The 21,031-nt window shown below is 37.8% G+C and overlaps 2 protein-coding genes across 2 annotated transcripts; one reads left to right on the top strand and one right to left on the bottom strand.

Annotated features, from left to right (window-relative positions):
* Positions 1-1,284, bottom strand: LOC141699902 (uncharacterized). Its single transcript, XM_074503705.1, has 3 exons — positions 1,033-1,284; positions 622-867; positions 1-555 (listed from the first exon to the last, which is right to left on the bottom strand). The coding sequence occupies exons 1-3, from the start codon at positions 1,282-1,284 to the stop codon at positions 1-3; spliced, it is 1,053 nt and encodes a 350-aa protein (XP_074359806.1).
* A 17,993-nt stretch (positions 1,285-19,277) lies between these two features.
* LOC141699901 (uncharacterized) lies at positions 19,278-20,194 on the top strand. Its single transcript, XM_074503704.1, has 2 exons — positions 19,278-19,476; positions 19,560-20,194. Exons 1-2 carry the CDS (start codon positions 19,278-19,280, stop codon positions 20,192-20,194), a joined length of 834 nt encoding a protein of 277 aa, XP_074359805.1.
* Positions 20,195-21,031: the final 837 nt, after the last annotated feature.

The following is a 21,031-nucleotide window of genomic DNA, read 5'->3' as shown; positions in this document are numbered from 1 at the left end:
TTATTCCAATAACTCATTCGAGATACAAGATTTAACATTAACTGAGATATATCCCCAGTCAAACACACGATCAGGGTACATATGAGACACATGAGCTAATTTATGTGCCGACATATTCGAAGACCGTTTAATGAAGTACAACCTTACGTTGTTTAACTCGCGGACTAAAGTTCTACACTCCATGATCACCTTTCCAAGTCTGGATCGCAGAGATGTAGCACTTCTGATCAACTGAATAACTACTAAGCAATCTGACTCAATAGTGATAGTATTCTCCGTCCATTCCTTAGCCCAACTCAATGCTTCTTTAATTGCCAAAGCTTCAGCTAAAGTCGGGTTCATTACCTCCGAAAAGCATGTGGTTTTAGCCGATAACATATGGCTTGCATGGTTCCGCACCACCAATCCTGTTCCAGAACCCTGGTTGTCAAAGACTGCTGCATCCGCATTGATCTTTACTTCATCTTGTTGTGGCTTTGCCCAGTAGATTGCACAATCCCCTGCAATAGGAGATCGAAGAGGTGCCCCAGTATACCTACCTTGAGCTGCCGTCCACTGTTAAAGATACTCCCATGCCTTAGCAACAATTATCATCGAGTTCCAGCTTTTACTACTCCACACCAAATCATTTCTGGCTCTCCAAATAGACCAGCACAAGGTGATGATCTTTGCAGTAGCTTGTGTCGGTTGTCCTGATAAGTTCCTATCCAGCCACTCGGCAAATTCCATTGTCTCATTCGTACTAATATTAGGATTATGGATTTGCCAACCAAGAGTTGCAGCCTTACATTGCACCAAACTGTGGAAAACTGATTCAGCCTCCTCATGACAAACCGGATAAATATTGTCGATTTGAACATGCTTAGTCTGCAAGAGCATCTTAGTTGGTAAGCAGTTCGAGATCGCTCGCTAAACTAAATTTAGAGCCTTTGTAGGAGCCTTAATCTTCCACAAACTCTTCCAAATAAAATTATTATTAGCTGCATTTCACTCACCTCTCTGTTCCTATAGAAGCTTGTACGCACTTCTTACTGAATTCTGCCCAGAGTTGTCCAGCTTCCAGTCCAAAGTATCTTTATTCAGATCTTGTTCCACCCTCGTGTTTGCAATATAGTGCTGATCTCTTGTGTCAAAAATATCTTTAATGATCTCCATATCCCATTCTTTAGTCCCAGTACGAAATAGAGAGACCACTCTTTGATTTAACAACGATGGTGAATTTGTAGAAATATAAGGATTATCAACATTATTCAGCCAAGGTTGTCCAGTGATTTGTATCTCCATGCCTGTGCCAATCCTCCAACACGACCCTGAAGAAATCACGTGTCTCGCTTCCATGATACTTCGCCAGATAAAACTAGGACTACTCCCCAGCTTTGCTTCCATAAATTATGTGTTGGCAAAGTATTTAGCTTTATAAGTTCGGGCCACCAGACTTTCTGGATTAGTAATAAAACGCCAGCATTTTTCCCCAACATCGAAAGGTTTACATCTCGTAAGCTTTTAAAACCTAACCCACCAGCATGCTTGTGATGGGACATTCTTTCCCAGGCCATCCATGTGATTTTAGAGTTATTTTTATGTGAAGTATTCCAAAAAAACTTTGCCATTACTTTTTCCATGTCACGAACAAGCTCTAATGGGAGAAGGAAGACATTCATGGCATAAGAGGGTAAAGTTTGAGCCACCGTTTTAACAAGGATTTCTTTTGCTGGTTTAGACACTTTCTTTTCATTCCAGCTATGGATACTGGCATTGACTTTATCCTTCAAGTAGCCAAATATTTCAGTCTTGTTCCTGCCTAACAAATTTGGTAAACCCAGGTACTTTGAAGAATTATCTGCTTCAGGAATTTGAAGTACCTGACAGAGCTCCTCCTTGAAATATGGAATAACATTTGAACTAAAGAAAATAGTGGATTTACTTCTATTAACTCGCTGGCCTGAAGCTTTTTCATATGTCAACAATAACTCCAACACCTTCCTCGCTTCTTCTGACTCTGCCTTGCAGTAAACATAACTATCATCAGCAAATATCATGTGACTGATGGACGCGGCTTTCCTGCAAATTCTTATCCCATGCAACCATTTTACAGTTTCATACTGCCTAATCAACCCAGTCAGACCTTCAACACAGATAATGAAGAGGTAAGGAGATAGATGATCTCCTTGTCGTAGGCTACTTGGCTTAATTGGACCTATTTCGTGCTCGCCATGAATAATGGTATAGTCAACCGTTGACACACATTGCAAAACAAGATGAGTCCACCAACTATTGAAACCCATTCGAAGAAGCATTTCTTGCAGGAACTTCCATTCGATGCGATCGTACGCCTTGGACATATCCAACTTAAGAGCCATAAAACCATCTTTGCCAAATTTGTTCCTTTTTAGATAATGCATGACCTCAAAGGAGATCATGATATTGTCATTAATTAATCTGCCCGGCAAGAAAACACTCTGAGTGTCTGAGATCACCAAATCCAGCACACACTTGAGACGGTTTACGATTACTTCAGTAATTATTTTCATCACCACATTGCACAAATCAATAGGTCTCAACTCTGACAGCATAGATGGGTTTCTCTTTTTAGGGATAAGAACAATATTAGTAATATAATACCTTCCATGAGAACCCCTGTCGTAAAAAAATCCCTTACCATTTGCACTATTGCCTCACCTACTGTATTCCAATTTTTCTGGAAAAAAGCCGGGGTCATGCCATCTGGCCCCGACACTTTATCTGGGTGCATTTGAAACACAATATCTTTCACTTCCTTATCGGTCACAATGCTTAGCAACTCTGAATTATGTTGCTCCGATGCATTTTTTGAGATACAGTTTAACACAATCTCACTATGAGTCTGCTCCTCAGTAAATAAGTGCTGAAAATACTCCCTAATCAAATCTTGCAAACCAAAGTCCCAGTCAACCCAAGCTCCATCTGCATTCTTGAGTTTTTGAATATGATTATTGTGTTTCCTCTTTTTACAAGAAGCATGAAAATACCTAGTGTTCTTCTCCCCTGCTTGTAACCAGAGTTGTTTAGATCTTTGCCTCCAGAATATTTCTTTCTGATCGAGCACTAAAAATAACCGTTGTCTAGTGTTCTCAAACTCTGCAACAGACCATACATCACGTTTAACTCGCAAAAACTTTAGCTTGGCTTTGCAATCCTTGATACGGTTACTAAAAGAACCTGTAATTTCTTTTCCCCATACATTCAAACTCTCTGTACACTTACTCAGTTTTTGAAGAATAGTACTGTCTTCCTCCTCTTCTCAACAATCTTTAATGATTTGAGAGCACATTGGTTCGGTAAGCCAAGCGTTCTCAAACCGAAATGGCCTTCTCTTATTTCTTCTCAACTGCATTTCTGGACATACCAGCAGCGGGCTATGGTCTGATGGGGAGCCCTGTAAATTGTAGACTTTAGCCATATCGAAAACATTTAACCACTGCGTATTTGCTAACACCCGATCCAGTTTGATCTCCACCCAATGATCTGTGTTTCGTCCTTTTTCCCATGTAAATTGGTGACCTATTATATTAAGGTCATGAAGATTAGCTTCGTGAAGACATTCATTAAATCCCTCAATAAGATGATTTGGGTATGGATGACCACCCTTCTTATCTGTTTGAGATGTAACATTGTTAAGATCTCCCACTATAAACCAAGGTAGATTCGCATCACGAGATAAGTTCTTTAAAAGCTCCCACATTTTAAACCTTTGTGTCCTCGCAGGCTCTCCATAGATACCTATCTAACGCCAGCTTTTTGATCCCGCCCTGTATACAGAAATATCAATGTGGGAGCGAGAAGAACTTAACAGGTTCACAACCTCTGCATTTTTCCAGAATAGAGCAATTCCTCCACTTTTCCCTTCAGGCTCAACAACAATAAAACCTTCAAAACCTAATTTACTACATAGCTTTTCCATTTTCTCATAACGACTTATAGTTTCACGAAGAAAGATAAACGACGGCTTCTCACTACGGGTTACTTCTTGAAGGAACTGAATCTTTCCCGGTGAACCCAGACCCTGACAGTTCCAACCTAGTGTATTCATGATGACTGGCGGGTCTGCGAAGAAGCACCCGCCAATAATCTATTTTTTGGTTCAGTGGAATCTGTTATCATTATCTCCATACTCGTGTCATGGGCTTGATTTGTAATTGTAACAACATTGTGGACATGGTCCATTCTATGTCTTTTGAGTCCAAAACATTTAACTCAGCAGTATCCGGCCCATTAGTGTTTCCCTCCAAACTTAAACTTGAATTTTGAATAAATATCTGACTAGGGATATTACGATTTATCTTCCCCGACATTTCAGTGATTTCACCTTCCATTTCTCCCCGAGTTGTCATGTTTCCTTGTGAACCGTATCCTGAACTGGCGCTAGTTTGTTGAACCAACGTATTTTTTACGGGATTGTGTGTATCTACAGTTATGTCGCCTCTCCCCCCCGGAATTATTCGCCTGAGAAGCACCACCATTACGAAGCCACTTTGATCTCATCGTATGATTTTTCCTCCTTGAATCTGCACGAAGCCAGGCTCCATATGGTTTCTTGATTTTCTCCATTGGAGTATCAAAAACTCTGTCACAAAACCTTTCACCATGACCGATCATTCCGCAAATGAAACAAAAGGTGGGAATAGCTTCATACTGGAAATTAACCCAACATCATTCCTTTTCTGATTTCTTGAGCTTCATTCTTCGTTTAATAGGGTTATCTAGTGACAAAGTTACTCGAATCCTTAGGAACTCTCTCCAGACTCCCACAAAATTATTGGGGTCTCCATCAACATATATACCAGTGTAGTTACCAATATCAATAGCCACTCGTTGTGACATGAATCTTGCAGACATACCGTGCAGCTGAACCCATAAATCAATCTTATTAATCTCCAGTGTTCTAGGGTTGTCTCCATCTTTTAATCGTTCCATTACCAGATGAAAACGACCAAACGACCAGGGGCTCCCTCCCCTCCATGACTCTCCTGATATCCATTTCATGATAGAACTGGAAAAGAAACCTGTTATTATCCAGTTGTTTAACATACAATCCTCTTCCCGGACGCCTAGTGCCATCTTGTGCTGCATGGCTTGGAAATCTATATGAGAGTCAGTAAGAAAACGTCCAACCAGACACCACCTTGTATCGATCTCGCTTAATCTATCATTTATATTCTCATAGCAGAGTCCACCCAGTACCTCCTCCTCTATTTGGACCGCTGCAAAAGCCTCCTCCATTTCTTGCATGCATGTTTGTTGTTTATCCATTGAGAAGACAAAGAGTACGACGAATGAACAATGTAATCAAAACAATAACTTGCACCAAAATAACCGAAGAGATTATAATCTCACAGAGTCTAACATGTCAGATGACAAGACTTTTCTTACTTGATTTTAATTTTGATAGAGAAGAATCACATACATAACAAAATTAAAAAGAGAAAAAAAACACAATTAAACTAAAAAAAGGTGAAGAAATTGGAAACTTACAACGCTATAAACAGAGATATTAATCTCGAAAAAAGACTCTCGAACTATACATGCAGATTGAAATTGATTCGGTGGATGTATTGAGAAGATGGGTGCTGAAGCAGTGATGGTACAACAGAATGTAATTGCAACAGGGGGTGTGTTGAATGTGGACTATAGATCACGATCTACTAGTAATCTTGATGATTTGAATGCTTTTGTTGGTGTTTCTAATCCGGGTTTAATTCGTGACCCGACTCGATTTGGGGATAAGATAGTATAGCAAGGACTTTGATATAGAAGATAACTAGTCCGCTTCGCTCACATTTTCTCTTAATATAATACAAAACACTCGAAAGATAGTGCGTGCATGCATGCATCTTAATTAATTTATTCTAGTGCTTGTTAGATATATTTGTGATGCCATGGCTAAATATGATTTGTGTTTAGTTTTCAGATCTTACTTAACAGAACAAATCAGTACTTAACTGGAAATCAGTACTTATACTGAAGTCAGAACTTAAGATATCAGAACTTAAGTTATCAGAACTTAAGATATCAAAAGATATTCATCAGAAGATAATATTAGAACTTAAAAAGACTTTCAGATAAGGAAGGTTGCTGATTGAAAGGAAAGAAGATCAAGACTAAAACAAGAAGAGATATGCATGGAGAAGAATTCTATGAAGAATAGAATACTTGAAAGAAAAGATATCTGATTGATATATTTTAGGAAGCAGAATTATATTCCATATCAATTAGAACTTATCTTGTAACTGTGTGTACTATATAAACACAGACATAGGGTTTACACTATAAGTGTTATCACAATCGAAGTTATTATTCTTTGTAACCCTAGCATCTCTCGTGATAATTTGTTCATCACTGAGAGAGGACGGTTCCATATTGTAACAGAGTTTATTGTGTTGAATAAAATCTGTTTTCTGTTACTTGAGTTTTTATATTCGATTTGATTGTAGTAAACACTGTATTCAACCCCCTTCTACAGTGTGTGTGACCTAACAAGTGGTATCATAGCAATCTTTTAACATATATACAGTTTAAGATCCAAATACAATCATGTCTGAAAAAGCAGAAACTCCAATCAAGCCCACCAATACTGAAGAAACTCCAAATACTCAAATCCATAGTCGATATGAGACTATTAGGGTTCCCATACTGAGACCATCTGAGTATCCCATATGAAGGACCACATAAGCCAACCAAGCTCTCTGTTGTAGTTGCTGATAAGCCAGCACAGACTGTACCAAAGGAGTAAAGTGAATACACAGTTGAAGATATCTCATCTATTGCAAAGGATGCAAAGGTAAGACATTTGCTGCATAGTGCCATTGATAATGTCATGTCAAACAGGGTAATTAACTGCAAGACTGCAAAGGAGATATGGGATGCCTTGGAGACAAGATGCCAGGGAACTAATTCAATTAAGAAGAACAGGAAGACTATACTCACTCAAGAGTATGAGCACTTTGACTCAAAGCCTGATGAGTCATTAACTGGTTTATATGACAGATTTGTCAAACTCTTGAATGATTTGTCACTAGTGGACAAGGAATATGACCTTGAAGATTCAAATCTTAAATTCTTGTTAGCTCTTCCTGAAAGTTGGGATTTGAAGGCCACCACTATAAGAGACAACTATAATCTTGAAGAAACAACTCTTGATTAAATTTATGGGATACTCAAGACTCATGAGCTTGAGATGGAACAAAGAAGCAAGAGGAATGGAAGAAAGTCAAGGATAGTTGCTCTTAAGGCTGAGGAAGAATCCCCTAAAACAGCTGCCTCAAGGAAAGGCAAGGGAAAAGCTCTCATCACAAAGTCTGATACTGAGTCATAAAGTTCTGGTAATGATGATGACTCAGAAACTGAAAGCTTACCTGAGATGGACCCTGATGAAGAGATAATGAAGCTGTGTGCTCTTATGGTGAAAGGAATCACAAGGATTGCATACAAGAAATTCAGGAAGGGAAAGAAGTTTTCCAGGAAAGGTGCAAGTTCTGATAAGAAAGGTTTCATAAAATCTGAAGGCAAAGGAGGAAAGTCTGACAGAGGAGATTACTCAAATGTCAAATGCTACAACTATGGAGAGAAAGGCCACATATCTCCTGATTGCAAGAAAGTGAAGAGTGACAAAGGAAAGGCTCTTGTCACAAAGAAGAAAAACTGGACAGACACTTCAGATTCTGAAGATGAGGAAAACTATGCCTTGATGGAAAATGCTGATAACAGTTCTGATGCTGCTGAGTTAAAGGTATCTCAAACTACTTATGCCTTTCATACTGATGATATTACTGAGTTGAGAAGATATCTTAAAACCATGTTCATTAGCTATAGAGATCAAACTTTAACATGTGAAAGATTAACTTCTGAAAATCTTGCTTGTAAAAAGAGGAATGATTATTTAGAAAAAGAGTTAGTCATGTTCCATCAAACTCAGAAAGATAGAGATGATACCTTTTATGTTAGGGATGAAGTGTTAAAATTGAATCAATCTCTAAAAACTGAGTTAGAAAAGGAAAGAGAGATTATCAGGACTTGGACTAACTCTGGTAGAGCAACTCAGGATATACTAAGTAGTGGAAACTGAAAAGAGGGCTTAGATTATGAAGAGGATAAAAGTGAAACAGGAATTGAACAAATTAAGCCAACTGTTGTTAAGCAAACTGTTAAGCCAAAGGTAAATCCTGTTAAGTTAAGTTTGTAGCTAAAACTGTAAAGTCTGATTCTGAAAAGATGAAAGATACTGAGATAGAAGTTAAGGCAGATTTAACTTCTGACAAATTAAAACAGGATAAGCCAACTGAAGTCAACATAGGCTTAATGACAAAGAAGCAGCTTAAGCATAAGCTGAAAGATGTTAAGAATGTAAACAAGGTAAAGCCACCTAGGAAAAATAGGAATGAAAAGGAAGGTGTGAATAAAAGCAATGACTATAAGCCTGTTCCTAATGCTCCTAGAAAGAAATGTTATAACTCTGGAAATTCTAACCATCTGGCTTCTTTTTGCAGGAAGAATAAAAACATAAACTCCTTACCTTCAAAATCAGGAGTTAAGAGTCAGTCTGTTAGATATAGGCCACAAAATCCTTGTTTTCAATGTAGTAGTTTATGGCATTCTATTTATACTTGTAAGGAATATCATAGTCTGTACTATGATTATTATCAAATAAAACCTTCTTTAAAGAAAGTTGCTTTAATTCCTTCTAGTGTAAGTTCTGATACAAAGTCTGATACTGTAAATTCTGATAAGAAAAATGTTAACATAAACTCTGATGTTAAATCCGCTGCAAATGTTAACAAACTTAATAAGTCCAAAGGATCCAAGCAAGTCTGGGTCCTTAAAACTAATCATTGGTGGTCTTTGTGATTGCAGGGCAACATGAAAAATATCTTAGTTCTTGATAGTGGATGTTCAGGACATATGACTGGAAATAAAACCCTGCTATCAGACTTTGTGGAGAAAGCTGACCCAGGTGTTTCTTATGGAGATGGCAACATGGGAAAAACTCTTGGATATGGCAATATCAATCTTGGGAATGTCATCATTGAAAAAGTAGCTCTAGTCTCAGGACTTAAACACAATCTGCTGAGTGTTAGTCAAATCTGTGACAGAGGTTATCATGTGGATTTCTTTGAAGAACACTGTGAAGTTGTAAGCAAATCTACAGGCAAAGTTGTTCTGAAAGGATACAGGCATGGTAACATTTATGAAGCCAAGCTTTCCACAAGTTCTGATGGCTCTGCAATCTGTCTGTTAAGTAGAGCATCAATTGAAGTAAGCTGGGATTGGCACAAGAAACTCTCTCATTTAAATTTCAACAATATAAATGAACTAGTCAAGAAAGATCTTGTGAGAGGACTGCCAAAATCAGTGTTTGCTCCTGATGGCCTTTGAGATTCATGTCAGAAGGCAAAATAAAGAAAATCTTCATTCAAGAGCAAGACTGAATCTTCAATTCTTTAGCCTTATCACCTACTACATGTTGATCTATTTGGTCCAGTAAATGTCATGTCTATTGCAAAGAAGAAATATGCTATGGTCATAGTGGATGAGTTCACCAGATACACATGGGTGTATTACTTGCACACAAAAAGTGAAACTGCATCTATCTTGATTGATCATGTCAAACAACTGGATAAATTGGTCAAAGACTCTGTGAAAATTATAAGAAGTGATAATGGCACTGAGTTCAAGAATTTGATCATGGAAGAGTTCTGCAAAAACCATGGAATAAAGCAGGAATTCTCTGCTCTTGGAACTCCACAGTAAAATAGAGTTGTTAAAAGAAAGAATAGAACTCTTATTGAAGCTGCACGAACTATGCTTGATGAAGCAAAGTTACCAACCTACTTCTGGGCTGAAGCTGTGCAGACTGCTTATTTTACTCAGAATGCAACACTTATCAACAAGCATGGGAAGACACCATATGAGATGGTAAAGAAAAAGAAGCCAAATCTGAAGTATTTTCATGTATTTGGATGCAAGTGCTTTGTTCTTAAGACTCATCCTGAACAGCTATCCAAATTTGATCAAAAAGCTGATGAAGGAATTTTTGTTGGATATCCACTTTCCACAAAAGCCTTCAGAGTCTACAATTCAAGAACAAGGGTTGTCATGGAATCTATCAATGTCTCTTTTGATGATAAGAAGATTACTGGACTTGAAGATTTCAATGATCATGATCAGCTGAGATTTGAGAATGAAGTTTTAAATTCTGATTCTGTAAATTCTGATAGTCTAAATCCTGATATTGCAAATTCTGATGGGTCAAACTCTGATGTTATTGAAACTGTGGTGACTGCGCCAAAGGAAAATGTACCCGTACAGGGGGAGCATATTGAAGATCCAACCACATCTCAAGAAGCATCAGAACCTAGAACAGGCTCTTCAAGTTCTGATAATTCTGGAAACTGAAATTCTGAAGGATCCAACTCAGAGAGCATAATTTCAGGGGGAGCATCAGAAAATGTTGATGGAGACAGCATGGATCATGGGGGAGCATCCAGTTCTAGAGATCAACTTCCATCTGCAAGGAAGTGGACTAAAGCACATACATCTGACTTAATTATTGGAAATCCTGATGCAGGTGTCAGAACTAGAACAGCTACATCAAATGAATGTCTCTATCATTCTTTTCTATCTCAGACTGAACCAAAGAAAGTGGAAGAAGCTCTTCAAGATACTGATTGGGTGCAAGCAATGCAGGAAGAGTTGAATGAATTTGAAAGAAATAAAGTCTGGACCCTTGTGCCAAGACCAAGGAACAGATCAGTTGTTGGTAAAAATGGGTGTTCAGAAACAAAACTGATAGTGATGGCATAATTACAAGGAATAAAGCAAGGCTGTTTGCAAAAGGATATTCTCAACATGAGGGAATTGATTTTGATGAAACATTTGCACCAGTTGCTAGATTGGAAGCCATACGGATATTTTTGGCTTATGTTGCTCACAGACAGTTTACAGTCTTTCAAATGGAAGTAAAAAGTGCTTTTCTTAATGGAGAATTGGAAGAGGAAGTATATGTTGAACAACCTCCAGGTTTTGTAGACTCAAAATTTCCTAATCATGTCTACAGGCTTGATAAAGCACTTTATGGCCTTAAGCAAGCTCCAAGAGCATGGTATGAGACTTTAGCTCAGTTTCTTCTGGAAAGTGGATTTAGCAGAGGGACTATTGACAAAACATTGTTTTATCTCAACCATGGCAAGGACTTACTTTTGGTGTAGATATATGTTGATTATATCATTTTTGGTTCTACAAATGACATATTTTGTAAAAGGTTTGCCAAGCTCATGCAGTCAAGATATCAAATGAGTATGATGGGGGAACTTAGCTATTTTATGGGCCTTCAAGTCAAGCAGAATAAAGAAGGAACTTTTATTTGTCAATCTAAGTACACCAGAAATTTGTTGAAGAAATTCGGAATGCAAGACTGTTTAAGTGCATCCACTCCCATGGCCACTGCAACAAAATTAGATAAGGATATTGGTACATCAATAGATATTACTGATTACAGAGGTATGATTAGCTCACTACTCTATCTAACTGCTAGTAGACCTGATATCATGTATGCTACCTGTCTTTGCGCAAGATTTCAAGCAGATCCAAGAGAACCTCACTTAACAGCTGTGAAAATAATTTTCAAGTACCTTAAGGGTACAGCTGATCTGGGATTGTGGTATCCTAGAGAATCAGACTTTAAGCTAATAGGTTACTCAGATGCAGATTTTGCAGGGTGCAAAATTGACAGGAAAAGCACAAGTGGAAGCTGTTAATTTCTCGTAGGCAGATTAGTTTCTTGGTTTAGCAAGAAACAAAAGTCAATTTCCACATCAACTGCAGAGGCAGAATACATTGCTGCAGGAAGCTGTTGTGCACAGATTCTTTGGATGAAGAATCAGTTACTGGATTATGGGTTAGAATTTTCTAAAATCCCTATTTACTGTGATAATCAAAGTGCTATTGCTATGACAGGTAATCCAGTTCAACACTCAATGACAAAGCACATCAGCATTGGGTACCACTTCATAAGGGAACATGTGGATGAAGGTACAGTGGAATTGCACTTTGTTCCAACATATCAACAACTAGCAGATATCTTCACAAAAGCACTGTGTGAAGCTACTTTTACAAGATTGGTAAATGAACTTGGAATGGTTTCAGGTTCTTTCTCTAAATCTGCTTAGTTTTGTTCTGATGCATCAGATTTTATGATCAGTATTTACAGAAATTACTTTCTTTGTGTATTCTGTGCTTAATTGAAAATTGCTTAAGTACTGATTGTTGTCTGATGTGACTTTCTAAACTCTGATAGTGATATGACTGTTTATGTAACTATTCAATCCTATGAGGATACCTGTGCTAGACGCTGACCTAGTAGTCTCTAATATACTAAAGATCCCATGTTTGAAGTAATTGTTTATGTAGAAATCTTTTAACACAAGCAAATTCTGATATTGAGCTTGGTTAGGTTTACTTTGTGTATCTTATTACTAAGTCAAAAACTAGAATAGTGCTTCTTATCTGTTAAGTTCTGATGTTGGTAAATCTTATAGATGTACTAAGTGCTGATAAACCTCACTTATCAAAAGAAAAAGAAAAGGAAAGAAGTAAATATCAGGTACTCCTTTGAGATCTAGAGAACAATAAATATGGAAGTAAAGACCCAAGTGCATTGCTGGTATTAAGTAATATGCATTAGAAAAGCAAAATAAAATTTTCTTGGTGGCTTTTCACATTCTCTGATTACTGGAGAAATACACTGATAAACTGCATAAATTCTGATAAGCAGTCGTGACTCACTTACACTGAGAAGCCACTGTAAAAAGGAATTTCAAAAGATGCATAAAATGAGCACAAAATAGTTGAGGTGGACTCATGCATGAACTCATTCTATAGTAGACTTCAGACTAATGACAGATTTTGAGCAAAGTTCTGAGTTATGCCTTATTTCTAAGATGTACTGAAGTGAATCAGACTTTACTCTTTGTTTGATATTTAGCTTAATGCACACACTTACACTCCATATGAATGATGAAAATTACTGTGGTGATCAATGATGTTTTAGATGAACAGTTTAAGTGTCAGTTGCATAAATTCTGAGGACAAGTTCTGATGGAAGTTCTGACGATTAAATTCTGAGGAAACCATATCAGTATTTGTGTGAAGAATTACAGGAATAAACATTCACTTTTCGGGTTAAGAAGCCATATTCTGATGACTTTTAAATTCTGATAATAAGCAATTTCTGATGCTGACGTGACATTATTTATTTACTTGGTTTATTTGTGGTCATTACTTGAACGATCATATTTTTACAGAATATTGGTTTATGTGAGATAAATCAGTCATAATAATTATGAGTTAGTGGTTAACGTGTATGTCTTGTAAACCTACATGTGCACAGTAATTGTTCATTATTTCCCGTGCCCATTAACTTTGGCTTTAGATAATTTCCTGACTGTTATTTTTCATATTGGTCTAGGGAGACGAGGTATCATTATTTTTACTTGTAATTATTAAATATTCCTAACGTCTCTTGGTATTCTATTGGTTATTTAAACCAATTAATCATTCCAGCCAATACATCTTTCATATTCACCCAAACTCACTCTTTTTACATACTCATCTAAAAACATGGTTCGTTTCAATCTGTTCCTGAACTATGAAACCTTCAATATCGAGTTGAGTTGTGATGATTGGCAGCATGAGTGGCATGTAACTACCATTCCTGAATAGATCTGGAACTCAGTTCCACAAGAGGTTCACACAGACCTCTTGTTCTTTTCGATGGACTATCACCTCCATTGTGATCGTCTGGAAGAAGAACGGAGAGAAGCTCTCCGTTAGCAAGAACGGATCAATAGTCTTGCAGTGCTCTTCGTCAACAGCAGAAGGAGCTAGTCATTTCGTCTTCTTAGACTAGGACTAAGGCTGTTGATGTTAAGAATCCTTAGAATAAGACTATCTTGTAGTTTTTGCATGTAATTGATAAAATTCATGAAATGTACTCATCTGATATATTAATGAAATTTCCTTTAAATTGCAAGATTTGGTCTTTGTTTCTCAAATTATGTGACTCTGCATGTTTTAATTGTAATTTGTTAATCTTTACTTCATCGTTTTTAACTTAATCTTGTGATGAATGTTTTGATTTAATGATGGTCAATAATAAATTTTGATGATTTGAGGAAACCATTGAAGCACGGGTTCATGCTTCTGAACCTGTGATAAACCTGCTTTTGACAGAATTGCCAACATTGAGAAAACTCAGGAGAAGCAACAATCTCAGATTTCTGAAATTCTCAAGAATCAAGCTTCTCAGCAAACTCAACTCAATGAGATCCAATCCTCAGTGGAACTGCTTGTCTCTCTTCTTTTACCTGCTGATGCCAAAAAAGGGGGAGAAAGTGATTAAGTCCAAATGCAAATCTATTCAAGCACTGAAGGGTAAGGATGATGGAAAAGATGACCAGGGAAACTCTGGAATGGGTAGAGGTCATGGTCAAGGCAGAGATTTTTCATCAAGTAAAGCTGGGACTACAAGTTAAAGAACAAGTTCTAATACTGGGAGAAGATTAAGTTCTGATACTGGTAAAAGGATAAGTTCTGGTGAACATCTGGAACTTGATGAAGAAATTTCAAAGCAATTATTTTTCAAAGAAAATCCAGGAATGGACTTTGAGAGTCTAAAGAAAGAGGAAGCTAGACTCAAAGCAGAAGGATCTAAAGCTTCTGTTGTTGAAAAGAAATTTCCAAAGCCTAAGGGTATTGTGATAAAGGAAAGAACAAATTCTGAGGCAACCAAAGCCAAATCACAAGTGGAAATTGATCCCAGGTCCAAGGGCAAAGAAAAAGTTGATGAACCTGTAAAGGTTTATATGCCAATTATGGATGAAGAAATAATTGATGAAGAAGATTCTAGTCTTACTCTGAAGAAAAAGAAGATTTCTCAATCAACCTCTGACATGGCTCAAGTTGTTCAGAGTCAAGATGTAGTAAGTTCTGATATGATAGTGAAGCAAGCAACCTCTGACATTGCTCAAGTTGGCTTGACATTAGAAGATGAAATGAAAGGTAAATTAACCTCTGACATAGCTCATGTTAAATCTACTACAAGACTACTACCAGGATTCACCAAAGCTAAACAGACTCAACCTTTGAAGACTACACCAAGTGGTTTTGAAGCAAGAGTTGTTACAGGAAAGGAAGCAAGAGACAAATCTGGACCGGGTAGTTCTTATGAAAGAAGAACACACAATACTACCAATGATCCAACTTTCTTAAGTGAACCAGGTGTAGGAGCAACTCCTGAGAGATTGAATCAACTTGAATCTGTACAAATGGTTTACCATACCTTTTTGAAAGAACATATCTTGTTATATTTTATGACAGATGGAGGGGTATACCATATCATACAGAATGCTATACCACTGAAGTATTTTGAGGAACTGGAACATGTTCAATTCCTACTTCAAGTGAAAGACAGATTAACAGATAGTGCTGCAGGTTATTTAAAGTCACAAATTCAAAGACAGGAGAAGCTTTATTCTGTAAAGTCTAACAGCACATATTGTCCTAAGTACAGATCTCACAGTGGAGAAATTGTTGAAATGAAGCCTAATACTGCAAAGATCAATACATATCTTGGTATTAAGGGACTTGAATTAAATCTAGAGTCTGACAAAGCATATTTCATCAGACTAGATCAGGGGATAAGAAAAGCAAAAATAAATGATCTCAGATATGCTATCTTCCAAACTGGTGAAGATACTGCAGAGCTTAGAGAAGTGAAAAGGAGGATGTAGAATGAACTTGAATATACTGAAAGAAGTTTGTTGAAGAATTATCTCAGAACAACTCCTGACATCAAAGAGATCGGAAATTGAAGCCAAGTCGAAGATCTACAACTGCTTAAATTCTGAAGTGTATACAGACTGAAGATGTTATCAGATTTAAGGATGGTAAAGCTGTAAGGACTGTAACTTGTAGTTATCTAGTCAAATTCTCATGCATTTGTACTTAATGTTTTTGACATCATCAAATATCTGTTGAACTTGTATATTATGCTAATTTACAAGTTGGGGGAGATTGTTAGATATATTTGTGATGTCATGACTAAATATGATTTGTGTTTAGTTTTCAGATCTTACTTAACAGAACAAATCAATACTTAATTGGAAATCAGTATTTATACTGAAGTCAGAATTTAAGATATCAGAACTTAAGTTATCAGAACTTAAGATATCAGAAGATATTCATCAGAAGATAATATCAGAACTTAAGAAGACTTTCAGATAAGGAAGGCGGCTGATTGAAAGGAAAGAAGATCAAGACTAAAATAAGAAGAGATATGCATGTACAAGAATTCTGTGAAGAATAGAATACTTGGAAGAAAAGATATCTGATTGATATATTTTAGGAATCAGAATTATATTCCATATCAATTAGAACTTATCTTGTAACTGTGTGTACTATATAAACACATACATAGGGTTTATACTAAAAGTGTTATCACAATCGAAGTTATTATTCTTTATAACCCTAGCAGCTCTCGTGATAATTTGTTCATCACTGAGAGAGGACAGTTCCATATTGTAACAGAGTTTATTGTGTTGAATAAAATTTGTTTTCTATTACTTGAGTTTTTATATTCGATTGGATTGTAGTAAACACTGTATTCAACCCCCTTCTACAGTGTGTGTGACCTAACAGTGCTTCACTTATTTTACCACTAGCATCTTTGGTTTCAATTTCACTAATGCATAATGTTTTGACTGGCTATTTTTATTCGTGCAGGAGGATATTGACACGTATATGAGCTTGTATGAGGAGGTTCTAAGACCAAATCTGGAAGAATTAATGAGGTCTGTATTATTGTTATTTCATGAATTTGATGATTATTTTTACCATTTAACAATTGTGCGTGTATCTTTCATTTAAATTCTAAACTCTAGCCACTTTATCTTTGTATATTGATGGCATCAGATTTATGACTTCTCTACGGTCATGGTCGTAGACACCTCAATGACTACATAACTCTCCCAACCATCCCCCTCCCCATGATTCCACAAAATGCATCATGCAATAAATGGCCTACGGCAACCGAAAGCGTGACTTGCCTTCGGAATCCGTAAGCCCTAGTATCCACAAGCTACGAACACCTAGAAGTTATAATCGAAGGCTCCATTTCCGTAGGCATCTGGCCCCACATCAAAATCTGATCCTCTAAATATTACACGTGTCATTCATTGGGATACCCTATCACCCCCTTCCCTTTTGCATCCTTGCCACATGTCAAATAGCCTATAATAGTCACCCCCTACTAACTTAGGGGAAAGCTGGCTGACACTAGGGATATAAAAAGGAAAAACCAAAGAGAGAAAGGGACAAATACAACACGATAACTAAAAAATAGACATTCCCTATGGACAATACCCAGAAACCATAAACAAACTATCAAATTGGCGCCGCCGCCGGGGAAACAACAAAGAATACTAATCACCATACCACAACGACAACACCTCCTTTCTTTTTATCTAAAACCTCGAAGGAAAAATGAGTGACGGATCAGATAACGAATCCCGCACTTATGGTAGTTCTTCTGAAACTCCTAATAATTCTCCTACGCATAGTATGTTGTCCAACTTAAGGACCCAGCAGAACTATATGCAATAATAAATGAATTATTTGACAGCACAGATGGCTGCAAATCAACAAGAAGCTCATCACCCTCAATATTACCCCGAAGCTATTTTCGGTTCTTATACTGGAGGACACTCTCGATCTCCCTCTCCTGTATATTCCCAACCAAACTCACAAGACGAATACTCTCAAGGCTCTTATCCTAGCTATAGCACCCTACGATATGGATAACACCCCTCTCGTAGGGTCCGAATGACTCTATCTTCTGAATCAACAGGCAACAGTACTTCACATGATGAAGAAGGGTCTCGGTATAGACTGCCTACGCCAGCCCCAAGAGTTAGAAGGTCCCCATATCAACCAAGGAGGGCCCATCGAACTGCAACTCCCATGGAAAGACAAGAGGATATGATGACTCGTCTAGCCAGACTGGAAGGCTTGTACCCTGGAGCTGTTGTTGATATGACCACAAGAGGGTCACCTTTTACTAAGCTTTGGAAGCCACCCCTGTCAATCTTGGAGTAAAAATCACCGACTTGGAATCATTTAACGGTACTTCTGACCCGAATGATCATATGAGTTATTATGAGAATTTAATGATACGCCATAGGTACAATGATATCACCAAATGTCAACTGTTCATTTCAACCTTTAAAGCCTATGCCAGGACTTGGTTCTTAAATTTGGCTCCCAGATCTATTAGCTCTTGGGAGGAGTTTAAAGTATTGTTCCTATCAAAGTTCCGTGTTAATACCCCTCATGTAGTTCACACAATATCTTTAGAGAATATAAAACAGGAGCTGGGTGAGACCCTACGGGATTATATCGAGAAGTTTAAGACTGCGGCTTCCAAAGTTAAAGAATTGAAGCAAACAAGTGCTTTGGATTCTTTTATTTGCAGCATGCACTATCAAGAATGCAGAGATTATTGTAAAGAACTGTGTAATCGAGAGCCTACGGATCTTTTCAAGGCTTACACTATAGCTTCGGCCTATATAACAACAGACGAAAGAATTCGTGCTTACTACCCTTCCGCTCGAGGAGAATCTTCCTCGTCAGCCCGAAGAGCCATGCAAGTAGATGGAATGGAAGATTTTCGAGGAAGGGGCCAAAGGAAATTCCCTACAGATCAAAGGGCTATCCCGAGACAGATTCGAGAAGAACCAAATTTTACCTCGCTAACACAAACCCCGTCCTACATACTTCAACAAATAAGGACAAAGGAATTCTTCCAACCACCTAACCCTATGAGGAAGCCTACAGAGAAGTGAGACCGAACCCATTTTTGTGATTACTATGCTGGAATCGGACATAAAACAGATGAGTGCACTTCCCTCAAATACTTATTGGAAAGGCTAGTAAAGAGAGGACTTTTGAATGATTATCTCCCCTCTCGAGATTGACAGAACCTTTAACACCCGGAAGGTCCCTCAAGAGCTGTTCCACCCCAGCATGTGGTTGATATGATTGTAGGAGGAAACATGGCATCGTATAAAGTTATGTAGATAGACCCCCCCCTTCAGGCCTTTCACCTCACTGGCACCTCCATTTCTTTCTCAGATGCCGATTATCCTAAAGGAAGTATTTGCCAGAACAGTCCACTCACTGTTACCCTCGACATGGTGAATCAGGATGTTAGAAAGGTCTTAATAGATAATGGCTCTTCTGTAGATATCATCTTTAGACATGCTCTTAGAATACTGATTGTAAGTACTCCTTTGGAAAAAAAGAAGTTCGAAGACGTACAAGGACCTGTCTACGGATTTGGGAATCATGCCGTCCCAGTTCAAGGAACCATCAACATTCCCACCACCTTCGGTACTTCTCCGCAGGAGGTAACCACTATGGTCAAATACTATATTATTGATATGGTTTCTTCCTATAATGCTATCATTGGCCAGCCCACCTTGTTCTTCTTAGGAGCTATCATATCCTCCCCCATATGAAAGTGAAATTCCCTACTCCTATGGGACCTGGTGAACTGGTAACTGATCCTGTAGCCTCTCAGTACTGCTACTCCACTTTCTTGAGCCTGGCTCAAACTCAACCCAAAAAGAGGAAACCCTACGGAGGGCCAAAAGAAGAAAGCTCCTCTAAGGCATTTAAGACTTCGCAAGCCTACACTTCACAAATATTTTTAATAGAAAGTTTGTTCTCTTATCCAGAAACTTCTCTGACAAAAGCTGAGCTACATCATACGCCTAAAGTTGAGCCGGGAGAGCCCGTAGAAAATATTGAGTTGATAGAAGGAGATCCCACTCAATGTCTTTCTATTGGATCACATCTCCAGCCTTCTTTAAATCAGGAGCTCATTCAACTCCTACGGGAGTTCCCAGACATCTTTGCTTGGAAACATGAAGATATGCCTGGCCTTGATGAATCTGTCACTGTCCATAGACTCCATGTCGACCCTAATAAAATGGTGGTCAAACAGAAAAGGAGGAATTTCGCACCTGAAAGACAGCAAGCCATAAATGAGGAAATTAATAAACTGTTGACAGCCAAGTTTATCAATGAGATACAATTTCTCGAATAGATATCGAATGTTGTGCTAGTCAAAACTCTAGTGGCAAATGGTGGGTCTGCATTGACTACACGGACCTAAACAAAGCTACCCCCAAAGATTATTATCCCCTCCCCACCATTGACCAGCTGGTGGATGCCACTGTGGGAAATGTTTTCTTCAGCTTTCTGGACGCATTTTCAGGATATAACCAAATCAAGCTGGCTCTGGAAGATCAGGTCAAAACTGCCTTCATTACCCATCGAGCGGTATATGTAACGCCCCAAATCCGGGGTCAAGATTTGGTGTTACTAAACCATTATTACATAAAGTAAAGAAATAAATAAATAACCCCTTAAGTCCGGATCTTTTACAGGTCATGGTATGAAACAAGAATCTAACCTTCTATAACTCACTTCAACTATAATACAAGTATATATACCTTTGAACTAATGCTCTTGTCACATTCTTCTAACACCTTCAACCTCTCGCAACGGAAACTTCTCTAACTTCTGCTGTCTATCAAAGCTATTCACTTTAGTCCTTATCTGTTTCTGGCAGAAACAAGAATTGACAAAGCAAGAGTGAGCCAAAAATGCCCAGCAAGTATATAATTTGAGTCTTTAAACATTAATTTCTCTGAAATATTTTGAAGAGCGAAACACGAAATCATTTAAAGGATATACTTTATCAGCTTAAATCAATTTGATTTGTATTGCTATAAATCACAAAGGACATAATGACATTTTTGTCAGAGCTTTTAGAGATCGCGTGTTTTCAAAATAGCTTCTGGTATCATCTCATAATTGAGCAATGGATGCACTAACTATTCATAAAACGACGTTCAAGAAATTCCTAACTATTCAGTAT

This window comes from Apium graveolens, unplaced genomic scaffold (assembly GCF_009905375.1).
Source record: "Apium graveolens cultivar Ventura unplaced genomic scaffold, ASM990537v1 ctg1477, whole genome shotgun sequence".
In the NCBI taxonomy this organism is placed as follows: domain Eukaryota; kingdom Viridiplantae; phylum Streptophyta; class Magnoliopsida; order Apiales; family Apiaceae; genus Apium; species Apium graveolens.
Note: the sequence above shows the minus strand (reverse complement) of the source record. Positions and strands in the feature narration are given on the sequence as shown.